This window comes from Opisthocomus hoazin, chromosome 7 (assembly GCF_030867145.1).
Source record: "Opisthocomus hoazin isolate bOpiHoa1 chromosome 7, bOpiHoa1.hap1, whole genome shotgun sequence".
NCBI classification, from domain to species: domain Eukaryota; kingdom Metazoa; phylum Chordata; class Aves; order Opisthocomiformes; family Opisthocomidae; genus Opisthocomus; species Opisthocomus hoazin.
The window spans coordinates 19,098,582-19,117,168 of NC_134420.1; the positions used below are offsets into that span (position 1 = coordinate 19,098,582).

Below are 18,587 nucleotides of genomic sequence, written 5' to 3' on the forward strand. Positions count from 1 at the left end.
TAGAAGATCTCATTTTTATCTGTGTTACTAAAATTTCTGTTAACTATGTCTATAGCTATGCAAATGACTACATAAATGACTTGCTCTGTACTTAATTTTCGACTAAATAGTACGTTCTGAGGCTGTTACGGGTTGTATGCCATTAGTCTGTCCCTTGTCCTGAGAGTGGATTGAATGGCCTTGTCTTGAACTCACTGAAGTCTTGACCGTTTTGTAATATTCCTTTTCCTTCTCTTTGTTCTCCCCTCCCAGCATGGGTTAACATATGGAAATAGAAATTGCCGTACTACAGTTTAAAAGGTCTTTATTGTGACCTGAATCATACCATGCCAAAACTTTATTTCTCATAAAAATGAAGTTGAGAACGTCCGGTTAATATTTTTCCCTATTCTTTCATTGCCTTGCACAAGCGTTTATGAGGCTTTTAGAGGGTATGAAATACCATTTCTGCTTGCTCTTTAGCATTTGTGTCTAGCTGACTTAAATAGGCTTCGGATCAGGGCATGATAGCATTCATAGTTTGTTTCAACAAGTAAAACTAACTGAGTCTAAAAACTTAACAGTATTAAGTCATTTCCTCTAAATAATTATTCAGGTTTTATGATGCTGAATAGAAGTTGATTAATACAACATAATTTGGCAAGCTTATGTGGTAGGGTTCTTTTCCCCCTTAAAAAAAAATTAGATCTGTGTTTTCTTTCTTCCCACAGGGGATTCTTGGTTCAGGCTTTGCCCTAAAGGTACAACAGAAACAAAGACAGAAGCATTTCAACCGTCAAATTCCAGCTGCTGCCTCTCTCATACAGGTACTGAGTTTCCTGCATTTTACATGCTATCATTTCTTTCCATTTATAGGTTTTTTTGTTCCAAGACTGTTGGCAGTATTTCCATGCCTGATTCCCATTAAAAATTGTATAGGAGTTACAGATGCAAGTTTTTTAAATGATTTTGGAAATCCCACCTTTAATGTAAACTAATGAGCAGAAAAGTTCACTCCCAAATTCGTGCAAACTTTTTAATTCAGCTGGTTAAAATCAATAGTGAAGGCTATCCTGTAGTTATTGAACAATTTACCTGGGAAAAATGTTATGAAATACTATGCTTACAGTAGTGAAAAACAGAGAGCAGGAATAATGGGAAAATCTTGTCTGAACTTTTCAGCTCCAGGATAGGTGCCTGGGAACCACTGGGATTCTGCAAAATCAGTCTTTTCCTGTAGGATAACATACAGGCAGAAAAATTTTGATCCGATCTGTTTAAAATACCGTTGCAGTTCTTTGTCAGTAAGGTCAATGAGATTTTATCCTTTACTTCAGTGGAGCCAGTGTTTCATCCTGGAGAAGTATTAATACTTTTTCATTCTAATTTTTTCCAGCTTTTCCTCCCTAAATCAGTATCTGCATGTAGCTTTAGAAGCACAGGGATCAAATTTAAAAGAAATCTAGATGTACACCTAAGCTGTATCATTTCTGTGTTCTCATATGGCTTACTTCTCTAGTTTCATGAGAGAATGTGGATTTCCAGGTCAGGCTCTTTATGGAAACAGTAGCTAACTGTAAAGTTTATGCTCGAAACTAAACAGGCCCAGAGTTAATGTGAAAAAGGTTTAAATTTAGGGCTCTGATTATAGCCAGAGATTAGCCAAAAATCTTCAGATTCAGTGTGTGACGTTTGGATTGCAGTCAGAAAAAGGTAGATTTTGCAAAGAATTGATTTTTAGTGTTCCTGCTGATTCTTTTGGGAAATGAATCCCAAATTATTGGGAAGCCTGAGATTCCATGTCCAGAATGTTGCACTTGGCTCCATCTGAAATGTTGAGGAAGAGTGGAGGATAGACAATGAGTTGCTGACTACTTGTTCTTAATAGTGGTAATTATGATTTACTAATAGTCTCGGACTTCTGAAGGCCCAGTTTAATAAGTGTGTTACAAATAACTTGCAGAAAGATTATTCTTAAACCAAGAAGTTTATGAAATAAGTACAAGATGACAACCGCTGAAAGGAGTGCTACTTTTTTCCCATATTCCTCCTTGTTTTCTTTCAGAGGCCAGTTGTTTCTTCCTGTTAACCACGGTGTGAATTATATGGAGATTGTCTGATCCTTTGCTGTCCAAGTGCTGTCTGTTTTCCTCTGTCATTCTGCCTTGATTTGTTTCTTTCGTGCAGTGTTTTCTGGCCTTTCCCACTCTAGTTTTAGTGTACGCATGTGTGTCCTTTTTTCATGTAGTGCGTAAGCGACAATCTGCTTATTTAATTTTAATTAGTTAGTAATCCACTCTGATATATTTACACATTTAAGAGAGAAGGCAGTACTGTTCTGTCTCTAGTTGGTCTTGTTTCCTAGCCCTGCTTTTCCTCCTTTTTGTCTTAGAACATAGTGCTTTAATCATTGGTGCTTGGCAGGAGAGGGGATTGCTTTGCGGTTTTGGCTCCTGGTTAACCAATGATGCCGTTCCCTCGCGCTTTCAGTCTTATTTCTTTGTATGAATATAGCCCTACTGACCACATCACGATTGCTTTGTTTCTGATAGTACCGTTGTGAGGCAGGGAAGTATGGCTTTTGTTTTCTGAGTAGGAGCCTGAAACACAGGATGCAATAAGCAAAATGCTCAAAGTCAGAGAGGGAAACTGGGGCAGAGCAAGAAATACAACTCCAATCTAAGTCCAGTCTAGAATTCTCTCTTACTATTTGTTTGTTGTTAATGAGAACAGAAGTTGCAGTTGAACAGACTTATCTTCCTTTTTGGTTTGCCGAGTTCAAACTATGTGGTTTCTGTTTACTGTGTAAGGATTTTAAACCATGCTGAGTTTATGCTTCCAGTGGGGAAATTCAAGAACACTATTGAATAAAGAATGACTAATGTGCTACTTGGAAGTTACTTTGTAGTACAGATGGCTATAAATCTGATTGCATTAATTGTTCTGTTTCTTAAAATATTTGTTCTAGACTGCATGGAGATGCTATGCAGCAGAAAACCCAGACTCTTCTACATGGAAAATATACATTCGAAAAGCTGCCAGAAATTATCATTTGCTGTCACCCAGTCCAAAACCAAAGAAATCAGTGATGGTACCAGTAACTAACATTTCCTATTATAGCAATTTAAATTTTTTTAATGAAATTGAATTTGTTTACTCTCTAGAGGCTATTTGTTGTGTTTGTTTCACAAAGTATTACTTGGTTTCAAAGTTTTATTGTAATTTCAGTTTTGAGATTTTCAGTATACAAATATTTTAAACTATAACTTCATTTGCTTCAGTTCCCAAGCTTGACTCTTTTAATGGATTTATGGGTTTGGGAAAAAGCAATAATCACCTAACTCAGGCACATCAATCAGTAACTTACTGTTGCTGTTTGGAAAACTATAAGCAAATGAAAAAAATAAATTCCAAAACAGCAACTTTTAGTTTATTGCAGAAAAAAAACCTAACCAACAGCAAAACTGCTGCTTCTCTCAGCTATTGTTTTTTTGGCTTTCTAAGCTTCTGTGGTGAAGACTTCTTGTGTCTACATATGGTAGTATTTTCATATCAACTTATTCCATAAGTTACAAATTTTTTTCTAAAAAACCTTTGTCAGAATCTTTAGATTATCTAATACTTCATCCTCTCTATTGTAAGAGTATTGCACAGTAGTCTCAGGCTGGAAGGAGAGGATGTTGTACAAAAATCTTCCCTGGTATCCCAGGTTCGTCTGAGTTCAGTAGCAATATATGTATTTGCTTTTTGCTGAAGGTATGATTTATTGCATCCATAAAATGGTAAATATATTCTAGAATACTGTGATTTATATAAACTGTCACAGAGCTAGCAGATTTATTTTACTGCAGGCAAGGGATTTGCTGATGACAAAGTACAGTATTCTAGTGATTAGCCAGTTTTGGTGGGATGGGGGCCAATCTTACTGAGAAATGCACAGTGTAGGATCATGAAAATGTAATTGGTCAGGCACTTTTTTGACTTGTTACAGCTCATTGGGGACTGCATTATTATTGAAGACATTACTGAAGAGACAACTAAAGAGGGCTTGGTTTGAGTAATACAATGTGTGTGTATTTTTAGGTTAAAAAGAAGAAATTTAAGTTAGACAAGGACAATGGGCCCTCTTCTCCAGATAGGATGTTAACTGTTCCACACATCACTTATGACCATGTGACAGAGGACAGGAAAACTGATTTCAGTTTTGAAGCATACGAAAATTCTGGTAAGAAATTCCAGTAACTGTAATAGCTTCTGTTAGTGATTTACACAGAGGTCCTCATTAATATCTGTAGGAGAGAGGATGAGGACAGAACAAGCTCTTGCAATTCTAAAGCAAGAATACTTTCCTTTTTGACTTTGGTTGCTGGCTTGTCTGGATGAGATTCAACCGTTCCTTTAATGAGCATGCTCCACTGCAGACAAACTAAGATTATTTATCATTTCCGCCTGCCAGAAGAGCTACTGTCTCTGAGGTGGTGCATACATTCCCCAGTTCGGCAACTGATTGAAATGACAAGGATTAGCCGTCAGCTTTTCCACATGAAATTTACCCAAGATGCGTTACTATTGTGCTTGTACCTCAACCAAAAAGGATTGACATGTCTGGGCTGCACTGAATGTAGTCTGCTACATGAAACCATCGTGTGCTCCTGCCATCTGCTCAGTGGAGTAGGCTGTGAATCAAATTTTGAGAGCAGAAGTACTTAAGATATATGTGGATCCATCTGTATGAACTGTCACTGTACAAAATGGTGCAGTACGAGGAAAAAGAAGAAAGGACTTTGTTAGTCACCTTATAGTTAATAGCTTAGTTATAGCTGCTTTAGCTATAATGAACTTCCAAAATAACTCTGAATTTACAATGTGGCTTTTTTACAGGTGTACTTTTATTAGAAGGTTTTAACGTATATTGCTCAAATTTTGGCAGTAAGAATGAGGTTTAGCTTTCAAGGTGTTATTGATTATAGATGCCTTAAGTACTCGTGTTTTTTCTTGTCACAAATTTGTCTGACCTGATTAAATTTAATGACTTTTAACTTAAGATAGCAATGTGGGCTGGCACCAGGCATATTTTAACTCAAGCAAAGTCTCACCTTCCATTAACTTTTTTGGTACACTTCTGTCTTGGCTTGTTCTGTAACATCCATGCTTTTCCATGCTGCTTTGGCCTACGTTAAAGAATGATTGCAAATTGCATCTGGTGGCAGAAATGACATAGCTGTTAAAAGGTGGACAAGTACTAAGTTTAGGCTGTGTCAGATTTTGAGTACAGATACCTTTCTGCAAAACAATCCAATGAATGAACTGTACAAATGCTTAGATTTGTAAAGTCCCACCTTTTATCACTGGGCTTCTAAGCTGATTAAAGGACAATATCATTTGCAGGCGGCCTACTACTGCCACTTCAAAGATCAGCTCTGTAGCTTTCGGTGAAAGGATTGTCTCTAATTTCTTCTGACACTTATCTTTTTTCTTTTTTATCTTTATTCTGCTTTCTCTAAACTGTTACAAGTATACAGGACAAACAGGAATGTTAAAATTGCTTGGTAAGTTGAGGAAAATAATTCTGTCTGTGGCATGCCAGCTTATGACAATGTCATGTTTGCAGTGCTTTTCATGTGTGTCTAGTGCCAAATAGTTTCTAAGAAATCTTTTGCAGCCAAGGAGATCTAGACAGATAAAAATGTACATTCTCACACGTGTAATCACAATTGCACCCACAGTTTCATTACAAGGAGAACAGTGAGCATATATTTATATATGTAGATGATCTCTGGTTTTTTGTACTTGAGAAAAATTGCTCATGTATATATAACCAATAGATAAAGATAAGCTACATATAGATAAAGTATAATTAATCCAGTAGTTATCTGAGCATATAGCTGAGAATTAATTTCTAAACAAATAGGTTGGGATGGAAGAAAAATTTCCAGATTTGACCTCCAGTAGTGTGTATTCTGAAGTACATGCATGTGTTCCTGTAGATATTTGTGAACAGATGGGGACCCATAAATTTAATAAATTTTTTTACTGTTTGTCTGGATTCTCTGATCACTTAAGCAGCCATGTAGTCCTGTGATGTTTCTAATGTGCTTGCTCAGGCACTTTCTTAACAATTGAGTGTTCCCCAAAGACTTTAGGATTAGAGCTAGGTCTGGGCAAAAAAATCTCCGTGATTTAGTGAGAGTGCTTTAAGCCACCTGTAAGTTGTCTGCTCTGCATCCACTAAAGACCATGGAGGCTTTTTTTCAGTTGTAGAGTGCAAGGATGCTCAGACTTGGATTAAATTGTCTGAAAATACAAGGTTCAGTTTTTCCTCTGAACCCACGTGGAACCTAGGTGCAACTCAGGTGATAAAATAACAGAAAACAAACTGAATCTCCTTTACTTCATCTTGGGGAAACATTAGAGGAGCTTTGCCCAAACACCACAGGTTCAGTTTCTATTTCCTAGCCAGGCAGTGTGAGCTCGGTGAACCTGAGAGGTTACCTAACACTCTTCTCACAGTAACTCAAAGAAATAGAGGAGTGTATTTGTACTTCATGTGAATAAGATTACCTACTCAGAAAACTGAAGCTGCCAAGTCAAAAGCTCAGAAACAAGAATTTTGGAAGTACAAGAATAAAGGATGCTCATTCAGCTTTAATTTGGCCCTCAGAAAGCCTCTAGTCACTCATCCATATGCTGCTTTCTCAAATCCAGTAAATTTTTGTTCTTTCTTTGGGCTGCGCACTTATATTCAAGTTTTCACATGCCTGGATCCCCCATCTTGCTTCCCTGCCAGTATCCTTGTGCAACCAAAGACTTCCATCTCCTTTTCTCCCCTCCCCCTTGCTCCTGGCATCGTCAGTCCAGCGAAGACCCAAGAGCTGTGGCTGGAGCATGCCTAGCAGTGACAGAACACCTGCAAAAAGATTTTTTTCAGATTTTTTAACTCCAGTACACATATATTTTGAAAGTTTTTAGCTTTGCATAAAAGTAAGGCAACACTTCTGAGAAATACCACTCTGTCCCAGTGTGTGAGTCCACAGGCATTTCTTAATGAAATAGTTATTAAAAGGATAAAGCTATTCAAAAGAACTAAATATAACATAACTGTTATATTTTGCTGAGTCTCTCGTCGACCCCTCTTGCTTGTCTGAAACTTTTCCCCAAGAAATTCAGCTTGAGGCAAACACTTGGCTTAAATGGTTGAAGTGGGCAGCTTCAACTGCTTTTTATGGGGTGTGTCAGGCAGCTTCAAACATGAATGGTCCACCTGACAACACTGAAATCTCACCGGGAGCTAGCTACACCACAAACGGTATGAACGAGAGCAAGCGGGGTCTGACCCATATGAGGTTGCACACGTTGGAAAGGGAAACATTTGAGGAAACCCTAAAGTCAGGAAGCAAAGGGTAAACGTATAGGTTATTTTTCTCAAAATGGGACTAACATGTAGGGAGGAATATCTTGCAGCAGATGACACTGTCATGAAGAATGGGTTTAAAGAGACAACGGTCCCTCCCCTAGTGGTGATTTAATATTCTGCTAACATCTAATGCACACTAGAAGAGTTTCATACAAACTCTTTTCCACAGTATTTTTTGTTTTATATTTAGAGGTGTCGGGTACAACCTACTGTTTTAGGTATGTCTGCATCTCCTCAGCTGCCTGTCTGGCGCTTTTTTCCTTCACCACCACACCCCATCTCTCTTTATTTTATGTGCATCTTTACCCTGTCTCAGATTGTCAGCGCTCCTGGCCATCCTTTTCCACAGACCAGCAGTCTTCCAGTGCTCCTTCCTCTCCAGGTAAAGCTCATAATATTTCATTGCTCCATCACCTTTGTTAATTACTAAATCTTTGTAATGCTCTGTCTGGAGTTGCCTGCTGTGGCACAGAAAATTATAGTGCTGTTTTTTAAAGAAAACATAGGCATGTCAGTAAAATTTTGAGTCTGGGAAGTTGTTCAGGTTGTAAATTGTGAACTTTAACATAAAAAAAGGTATGTTCTGCAGAACAGAGGTATTTTCTAAATACATTAATTAAAACTCAGATTTTCCATGAAATATACTTTCAAGTATTTGTCCTGGGTTTTAAATTTTTTGTCTGTGCATGCAAAAGAGGAAGTGTAGAACATTTTCTGGCTTACTAGCTAAATACTCCACTACCAGAAAAGCATCTGCATATGTGTTATATTGTATATAAAATTGCTGTGTTGATAATATAGAAAACCCATGAGTAATTTCTCAATTGGAATTTGATAGAATGGTTTGGGTTGGATGGAACCTTTAAAGGTCATCTGACCCAACCCGCCTGCAGTGAGCAGGGACATCTTCAACTAGAGCAGGTTGCTCAGAGCCCCATCCAACCTGGCCTTGAGTGTTTCCAGAAAGGTCAGAATTTCTGTTTTATAGCAGGGGTTCTCATGTTGTGGGGAGTGTATTTTCTACTTGGCTCAGCATCATCACTTGGATAGTCATGCCTGTTGCCATAGGTGCTGCGGCTACCCATTAAAAAAAGAGAAAATAAAGGTTGGTGAACCCCTAAATTATAGTAAATATCCCTTGCTACCCCTGTTTCTTTTCACTGGTTATCATCCATTGAAAACGAGTTTCTAAAGCTTCCTTTTTTTTCCTTTAGCCTACTTATTTAGAAATTTAGCGTCTTTTTTTAAAATACTTTTTTCAGCACTGCTTTGTGAGAAAGACTCCTCCAAAGTCAAATGGCTATGAATTTATTTGTATAAATAAAATATGCTGCAGCAGCACATGCTCCCTGGTGCTCTGTGTGAGCCTTGTTTCAAGGCACTTTGTGGCAGGGGAGCTCTCACTACTGCCATGTTCTTTTCTTGGTCCCTCCTCTCTCTCTGTGCAAGCAGGTTGCTTAGTAGGGTTTTGGAGTGATTCCTCCTTCATGTTTGAAGCAGCAACGTATATTTGAGAATGAGAGCATAAGGAGCAGAGACCTGCCCTGGTCACCAGAACAGACTTATCTCAGTTATGATTTTCTTAGAAAATTTTAAAATAAAAAGAGGGAGTGAGATGCCATATTGGCCTCGTGTTAAGCAGCTTTTCATCTCTCTGTTCTCAGATAACAGCACTGTCAAATAGGCTTAGGTACAGTCTTGAATTCTTGTTCCTTTTTCATTGTGCCACTCCTTCGTTCCCCTACCATGAAACTGAAAAGCAGTAACTGTGAATGATCCAAGAATAGCCGTTTCTGCAAATCCACGTGTGTACTGTGTGTATGGTAGTTCAGCAGTTTTATCACTTGTCATCAGGAAAACTAAAAAGACTGTGAGTCCGCCTTTCCTAGAAGCTGAGAAAGTTTCACTTGTATTTTGTAGTAATGAAAGCAGTGAAAATTAACCTAGTGAAAGCCAAAAGGAGTCTTTTTAAAAGACATTTTTCTGCGGATCTGAATCTGGAATTATTTTGCTTGTTTCACAGTCACTGTCTTAGATGAAGGCTACAGCAAAGTGATTAAATAACATGATACTAAAACCAAAAATAGGAAGCTAACATTTGCTAAAACTTACTATAGACTTTTCATTTTTAAGTGCTGCAAGTGGCTCCTACTTTTTTATCTCCTAGCAGTTGTGTGTCTTTTTTTTTTGTTTGTTTTTTTAAATAGTGTGATTTCAGAGATCTTCCTCTCCTATTACAATTTCTGGAAAGCAGACTTTCCCATTGTAATTTTAAATGGCGGTGTGCCTGATGATATAATAGCATTTTCTCTTCTCATTTTTTGTAAAAATTCATATCCATTTTTGCCTTATGAATATATCTTCTTGTTTGAGTAAAACGGCTGCATTTAAAAAAAAATTGTTTCCTGATATCCCCACTTTATTCTCATTGAACTCAACTACATTCGAGGTAGCTATTTCTGCTGTATTCTTTTAGCTTTTGAGTTGTGTTTTGGCAGGGCATGATTTACTGTTATGTTATAAAATATTTTGTTTAATACAGTAGGGACTTAGTAAATTACAACACTGTAATTATTTCATTGGATGATACAGCCAGTTTTACAGATAAAGATTTCTACGGAGGTGTCACAAACTACCTATGATTTCTACAGAATTTTACTTGGTTTTATTCTGTATAAAATTCATTTACAGTCATGCGTAAATAGAATAGTGGTTTTATTTATATGCAAATTTTGTGGATTCATTAACAATTATTAGGACAGCGCTGGAAAAAGCATTTAGGGTCCTTAAGGTTAGAGTCCGGCAGAATTTAGGAGCCTGATTTTAAAAATGAAATCTGTAATTCTCTGCCTAGTTTCTTGGATGCATAAAAGTGTTGGTACACAAGTGACTTTGCCACTAAAAATTTTCAGCGTCTGAAGCTTTGTGAAACGACCTTCCCACTAAGGACCTCATCTTGGATGAACTGAACATCTTGCCACCTGTCTTGTGTCTGGGCTCAAAGATGAAGCATCCTTGTGCCTAAGTGTGAGAGGGATTAGGAACCAGCAGACCGGCTCAGGCAGTGTGTGATGGAAGCTGGCTGCTCACTGCGAAAATGCCTAGGCTCTTTCAATGACCTAGGCTTGGTTTCTTGATCTTAGTCACAGTAATTACACCCCAGAAAATGGGGTATGATAAACTAAAACATGAAGTAGAGATGATATAAAAAGGAACTGATCTTCTCATTGAATTGCGTTCATGCGCTGTTGCTGTAGAGCGGTGGTCCATGGTGTGGAGGAGTATTGTACAGTAAGTTTTCTAAAGTATGAAGCTGCCTGGGATATAGATAATCTACATTCTAGTGTATGTGCTGTATGAACAAAAAAAAAAAAAAGAAAAAAGTATTAGCTTGAAGTCTTCAGCAGAAGTTGAAATTTTTCAGGTAGAAGAAGAGTTAAAGTTTTACTCTTCATGAACTCTGCGGTATATGCAATCTTTTTGTAGTAGCTTCTGTTTTCAATATTCTGTTAAAATGTACAGTATTTCGGAGGTTCAAAGGAGTGGTAGACCTTTACTGAAAAACCTGAGTGCTGTTGCTTTAACTGTTATCTGCATGTTTCCTCACAGTGAAAAAAAGCCCGACATTTTTAGATGTGAACACAGGACCCTTCATCAGGACCAGCAGCTTTGCCGATGAGCTTGACCTGGAGGGTGAGACACTGTTGACCCCAATAACTCACATCTCACAGTAAGTCAAGGCTGTTGAATTGTGCATTAGTTGACTTAGACAAGAGAAGCCAATTCAGGTGGGAGGAGCTGAAATATGGAGCTGATAGGGCTATCTCCGATATTTGCGTCAAACTGTTTTTACCTTGAAGTTGGTGTATACTGTTCTGAGTGCCAGTAAATCTTCATGTTGACCCAAAGAAAAGTTCACTTGGCTGTGACACAAGGCTTTAGTTTTTAGCTAATGTCTCTGGGCAGCTGGTGGTTGATAGCCTCAAGATTTTCACATGGAGACAATGTGTTGGGCGTACTGTTGAGAATTATATTACTCTCTCCACCATTTTCCAGTGGAATAGCTGTAAAGTGCATGTTTTTGAATACTACTTATATGGAATTTCAGCAGCACATTCTCTAATGGTCAAATGATGATCTGCATTGGAAGAAAAGATCTCTTTTGATCTTTATTAGTTTTGTGGTATATAAAAATAATCTGAAATAGGCCTGTATTTTTTATTTTGTTGGGTATTTTCCCTTTTAAAAGAAGATTTTTCCATTTGTCTTTTATGCTAAAACATTGTCTTCAGGTTCTCACATTATTTTAAAGAACTGAGAATTGCAAAATATTCAAATGCCTTTTAAAAAAAATCTTGTCATTGTTTAATTCAAACTCCTGACAAATGCTGATATTTACCATAGTAGATGTGTAACAGTACATTCGCTAGCAGAGGAATGAGACAGTTTATCCCCCTCCTATTCCTAGAAATCTGAGGATTTCTGCAGTGAAACCACAGATGAAAATTCTTGGCATACTTGTTTTTCTGAGGTACAAAACAGGCATAAATGCCTGCTGCCAATTTTCAGGCCTTTTGCTATACAATATAAATAGCAGAGAAGCACACACATACTTTTTATAGACACTTTAGAAGGGCACTTTTTAAAAAAAACTAGCTTTGGGGGAGTCTTCCCTGCCCCCAAACAAAAGGACTTGTGCATTTTCAGCTGAATCACCAAAGATACATGTAGTTGTAGGCAGAGGATTTGGGAGACTTGTATTCTGGAAGATTTCTTAGTGATACAAGCAGGAGGAGGAAGTCATAAATTTCCTCAAGCCTTACACAAGAACAACAGAGCAGCAACACTAGATCTAGCAGTTTCCTTTGCATAGCTTTTTTTTAAACTTTAATTTACCACAAAGTTGCCGAGTTTCTTTGAAAGAAATAAGCTTTGGTGCTAAGAGTTTTCATTATCCTGTTTGGATATGGGAATGATCTAGTTCTCTCTCATTGTCGCTTTTATTGATACGTTTCAAATAATAAGGTGCTCCATCACTTCTAAGTCAAACTTGTGTAACAGCTGAGTTTTTTTTTTTTTTTTTCTGTGAACTACTTGTGTTTTGTAGTGTAATGAGTATTGGCATTCAGGTAACAGATATTCCCAAATACTTTGAAATGAAAAATATTCTAATGTTTGTTTTACTGTTGGGTTGTGCATTCTGCTTGTATTTGAGGTGGTTGGAAAGCAAGCTACTGTGCTGCGTTTTACTGAGCATCCGTGTCGGTGGAGGATGCTGAAGACCAATCAATTCCCATGAATTATTTACACAAACGCATCTTTTTCATTCTTCCTTTCAAAGCCCTAGGGGACAAATATTTATGAACTAGTTACACATACTAGTAGGACCTGCATGTTAGACATGTGGGCATAGAATTAAGGATCAAATTTAGAATTTTGCAATAGCGACATCTCTGTGTGCAAAGCCAAATAGTAATTTTCTGTATAATGAAAGTGGTTAGTCATTTCAGATCCATGTCTCTGTGTTTTTAATTCAGGCTTCAAAGTTATGCTGTGCCTGAGAGAGAATCTAGGAATAATTATTTTCTTCTGATGCCCTCAGTTGTGAAGCATTTTATTTCCTTAAAACCATCATATGTACAGTATGATCGCTCTAGATTTGTTGATAAGGAAATAAGCAACCATATGCAAGTCAAAACCCAAGCACTTAACAAAAATATAGCACCAGCCATGAGAACAAATTAGTATGGAAAAGTCAAATTAAGTGCAAATATCTCTGGTTTCAGGTCTTAAAAGCAGTAATATAAAACACTTGATCTGAGGATGCTTGGATTTGGGATTCATAGAACTATTTCTTGGTTTCCTGGTCAAGTATATATTTATTGCAACATATGAATTAGCTTGTCCATAAACCACAGAAAGGTGGCTCCAGAACAAACATTAATTTTTGTAATTCATAAATACATGAGTAAATATTCCACAGTTTAAATGGAGACATGCAACTGGAAAGTGACAGTGTTAAAAATATTTACGTTTGACAGTTAGTGTTACTACTATCTTACTGACACTTGGCATCGTTGTGGCTTAAAAAAAGAATGAGGCTAAGTTTGTTTCCTCACTTGCATTAGGTCATGGAAAGAAAATGCCATCTTTCGGCCCTTATGACAACAGGCTTTAGGCTTCTAGGCTTGAAGTCCCCTTTAAATTTGATTTCAGTGACCTGATTGTTTATGCAAAAATTATTCTCTTTTTTTGTAAATATAGGTGCATATTCTCACTGAATTTAATAGGACTGTTTTTGTGTCTAATAATAAAAACACAAGTGTGGGGTTTATTTGCAGGATATGCTTCTGGCTGTATTTTAAATCTGCTTTGAAATAAATATTGTACTAAATGTAGCCCTGTTTCTGTGGAATTAGAAATTGGAAATCTTTCATGTGGAAAGCTTACTGTGCCAGTTAATAATTTGTCACTACTACTTTAAGGAAACAAAAATAATAATAGAAGCACTTTGAGACCTGATGTTCAAACAGGAAAGTAATTAAAATGTCATAGAACAAACAGATTTGCAGCAGGTGCAGCAGAAATATAGAATAAGATAGCAGTGCATGGCAGAGTGACTGCACTGCTTCTCCATGAGAAGCCTTATAAGCAGAAGATGCAGATTGAGAGCAATCTGTGTAATTAGATGTTACAGATCTTGCCTATAAAATGAACTACAGCAGTCTGAAGAATGCATTACACAGTGTGATGTTTGAGATAAGACTTGACTCTTCAGTGGTTTGTTTGTTGTGGTCTGTTCTGTTATAAAAGCAAAACCACAGAATCACAGAATAGTAAGGGTTGGAAGGGACCTCTGTGGGTCATCTAGTCCAACCCCCCTGCCGAAGCAGGGTCACCTACAGCAGGCTGCACAGGACTGCATCCAGGCGGGTCTTGAATATCTCCAGAGAAGGAGACTCCACAGCCTCCCTGGGCAGCCTGTTCCAGTGCTCCGTCACCCTCAGAGGGAAGAAGTTCTTCCTCATGTTCAGACGGAACTTCCTGTGCCTCAGTTTGTGCCCACTGCCCCTTGTCCTGTCACTGGGCACCACTGAAAAGAGCTTGGCCCCATCCTCCTGACACCCACCCTTCAGATATTTATAAGCATTTATTAGGTCCCCTCACAGCCTTCTCTTCTTCAGGCTGAACAAGCCCAGCCCCCTCAGCCTCTCCTCGTAGGGGAGATGTTCCAGTCCCCTCATCATCCTTGTAGCCCTCCGCTGGACTCTCTCCAGTAGCTCCTCATCTTTCTTGAACTGGGGAGCCCAGAACTGGACACAGTACTCCAGATGAGGCCTCACCAGGGCAGTGTAGAGGGGAAGGAGAACCTCCCTCGTCCTGCTGGCCACACTCTTCTTGATGCACCCCAGAATGCCATTGGCTTTCTTGGCAGCCAGGGCACACTGCTGGCTCATGGTTAACCTGTCGTCCACCAGGACACCCAGGTCCCTCTCCGCAGAGCTGCTCTCCAGCAGGTCCACCCCAAGCCTGTACTGATGCATGGGGTTGTTCCTCCCCAGGTGCAGGACCCTGTATTTGCCTTTGTTGAACCTCATCAGGTTCCTCTCTGCCCAACTTTCCAGCCTATCCAGGTCACGCTGAATGGCAGCACAGCCTTCCGGTGTGTCTACCACACCTCCCAGTTTGGTGTCATCAGCAAACTTGCTGAGGGTGAAATAGGAAACTAGGTTGTAGTGATACCACACCTCTCCTTTGGACTTCTCACTGTTCTCTTTCTCTCTAACCAGTGCGTTCCGTATTGTCTCCTGTTCCCCGTTTCACTTCATTGGGTGTTTTGTTCTATTTGCATTTTAAAGAAGTGGAAAATTGATGCTACTCGTAGCTGAGCCTCAGCTACCAAGATGTTCTTCCCCTGTGTTCGTGTAATTGTTTAATTTCAGCACCTTTTTAAACTTTACGTTTGGCATTAGCTGAAGTAGCAAAAGAAATTAACCAAGCTCCTAAGCATACAAATGGGAGGGAGAAGGAGAAGCGGTGGGTGGAACTGAGCTGAAAAAGGGAGTGAAGAAAATAGTGAAAAATTGTCAATCTGATATGTTTTATATAAATATTTCTCACTTCTTTAAAGAACTTTAAAAAGAACTCTGCATTGTCCATGAATCTTTCAGAAATGCTACTGAATCAGAAAGAAGTTGATGTCTGTTATTTCTGTAGTTTCCCATTCTCGGGGTTCAGCAGCTCATTAGACAGTGGTTTGTTTAATCAGTTCTGATGTATGAATGGTTGGTATTTCTGCTTCTTAATAAGAGCAATTTTTAGGGAAATACTCTCTCTAAATGTATCGTAAATTTACTGCAGAAATTGTAACAGAAATCAAAGGTCATCTCTTGATACTGTATTTAAACTCTTTATATACAAAAAGTAACTTGATTTTTCACAAAGTTTAAAGAAACTGGGAAGACCCCTTAACAACTCATACCTAGCTCCATCACCTGGAGTATCATACCAAATCAGTACTTGCTGTCATAAGACTATGTAAATAAATATACTGTCTAACTATGCAAATTGCTGGCAAAATTCTTGATCTTTAAATTGTGAGTATGATATTACTTCATATACATCTTTCTCTCTAATTTTTTTTGAAGGAATTACTGTGGATCCAGCTGACTTCAGGAAATGTATTTCTTGCTGAAAGCAGTTGCTAACATTGTACATTCGTGATCCTGTTGTTGTCTGAATGGTCAAAATAATAATTCTTGATGTTTTAATGACTCTTCCCCACATATCATGTGCCTTTATTGGAGTGATGAAAATACATTTCATTAGTTAACGGTTGGTTTTGTCAATGTGTCAATGCACATATAAAATCATTTTTCAGTGGAGGCTTTCTTGCAATGGCATACACTGTGATCTTAGATTTAATACAATAAGCTTACACTAAAACAAAGCATTAGATTAAAAACAAAAAGTGCTTTCTTTTTGTTCTTAAGTGTATTTGCATCCTGAAAAAAATCTGTGCCGTGGCATCAGCTCTATCTTCTCTACTATCTCTATCAGTATCTCAGGTGTGGTAAGAGCCTATTAGACATTGTATTAGGAGTAAATGGGAGGCTCCACTGGTGGAGGTCTTTTTAAAAATAAACTCTTCTTTGTTAAACAGCAAAATAGATGGAATAATGAAGTAAATGAATTTAGTGCTTTTTAATAATTTCCAGATTAAGAGGAAATGATGATGGATCTTTCTGAATGGTTGAAATGAATGCTTTTAAACACTTTGAAATATAACTGAAATAATTGAAATAAAGCATGCTGGTAAACACTGAGTGCAGTGTCCATGGTGCTGCAGTTACCACTGGCTTTTCTTGGAAATATTTTCCTTCTTTTTTCTTTAAGGTTTTTATTAAGTGTTCTATGTTTTCATTACCATCATATAATCTGTTGGCATGACACAGAACCACGTTGCCTAGAACAAACAGTACTGAATGTGTTTTATAACTGTCTCTTTTCTGTTGGATTATCAGTGAGTGGAAACCCTATTTGCTTTGATTTGCTAGCTCATATTGTAAAAGATTCCTGCTTTTATCTTCCTATTCTACACCAAAATGACCCTCTGAAGTCTGAGCAAATATTTCTTTTCCACTCTTGAGTGGCCAGATGTAACGGCTGACTTCTGCTGTCACGAGAATTCTCTCTGAAACGCTGCTAACAGTATTTAAACCGAGATTTGTATGGGATCCATTTTATCATTGACAGGTTACGTTAGAAGAATAGCAGCAATAGCAACTGTATGTAAGAACATGCTTGAGTTAAGACCAGAGCTTAATGTTCAAACATCACTGGTTATTGTTATGTGCAATTATTCCAGTCATTTACTGGACCTTCAACAGGAAAGTCTCCAGTACTTGCTGTGTGCTGGGCAGCGTCCCTTTTTCATTCGGCACGTTTCAGTACAGCATTGAACTCCCATAGGAATGCTGCTTACAGTCTCCACTGATTTAATAGTTTTCTAGAAAGCAGGAGGTCTACATCTCTGAGTTATTCCCTTTGGTAAGGAAAAACATCATTATATCCTGTGTTATCATTAGAAATTTACTGTAAGCTTGGCTGTAGAAATCGACCCTAGAACTCTGGACTTATCAGGAATCTGATTTTTCTCATCTGTTCAGCTGCTTTGGGCCACTTGAGGATATAAAGTGTCCCTAAAGCTGGTTTAACAAGCGATCAGGAAATTTCCGTTTTTCAGAAGGAAACTCCAGAAAGGTGGCAAATGAGACACAGTAATGATTTCAGTGTTATCATCCTATTCTGGTTTCTCATTGCAGGTTGCATGGGAGGGGAAAAAAGCTGTGGCAATCCAGTCCTAAGTCTGGCTAATGCCTTAAGTAAGCAGTGATCAATGAGGTATAGTCATCAAAAAGGACTCAAAGCATCCCTTATTTAAGTTAAGAAATCATTGATTTGCTAGGTAGTCCCAGTTTTAGGGGGCTGCAAAGCTTGTCTGCAGCTCGAGAGCTAGTAGGCTGTGGTAGCACAGGATGTAAGCAGACTTGTCTCTTAAGTGTTGAAAGGCACTGCCAAAATAGCTATGGCATTCCCACTGTAGCAATGAGCTGGTAGCACCAGTGTGGTGCATTTTGGTGTGCAGATGCCCTCATTCAAAATCACTGTAAAAATCTTCCCTGCAGCTGAAAAGTACTGTAGTCGCTGCTGTGCTGAGACAAGTGTGGTACCTTATTTCCAGGTGCTCTTGCGTCTATCTGTCTGTATATATTTAGTCTGTCATCCTACACCTAGATTGGAAGCTCTTTGAGTTGGAGACTGTTGTTGTTCTGTGTTTGTATAATACCTAATAGGTGGAATCCCGGCACACCAACAGTTTCTGTGTTCTGCATCCGATGTCTGCTGCAGGGTTGGCTAGAGCTGACTGAAGCTTTCATGATACAGGCAGTTATTTATAATCCTTGTTTTTATAGATGGATTACCTGAGATGTGCCGAAGACTTCGGCAAGTCTTTGTGGTGTCTTATTTCACCCTCAACACTGTATCAGCTGAGCAGCTTCCGACAGCACAAGAAGTAATGTGGCTAACATCTGTCCCGTGTGGTTACTGGTTTCTTTTTTCTTTAGGGAGAACTCTTGTGTACTGTGGTGGGTGGCTGCTTTTTTCATAGATTAGATAGAGTGTGTAGTTT

The 18,587-nt window shown here is 38.3% G+C and overlaps 1 protein-coding gene across 1 annotated transcript in view; it reads left to right on the forward strand.

Annotated features, from left to right (window-relative positions):
• The window catches only part of KCNQ1 (potassium voltage-gated channel subfamily Q member 1), a 367,299-nt gene that overhangs the window by 113,973 nt on the left and 234,739 nt on the right, over positions 1 to 18,587 (forward strand). Inside the window, exons 8-11 of the mRNA XM_075427497.1 lie at positions 711 to 806; positions 2,948 to 3,070; positions 4,063 to 4,204; positions 11,003 to 11,123. Coding sequence (XP_075283612.1) covers positions 711 to 806; positions 2,948 to 3,070; positions 4,063 to 4,204; positions 11,003 to 11,123 — 482 coding nt within the window. The remainder of the gene's footprint in view (positions 1 to 710; positions 807 to 2,947; positions 3,071 to 4,062; positions 4,205 to 11,002; positions 11,124 to 18,587) is intronic.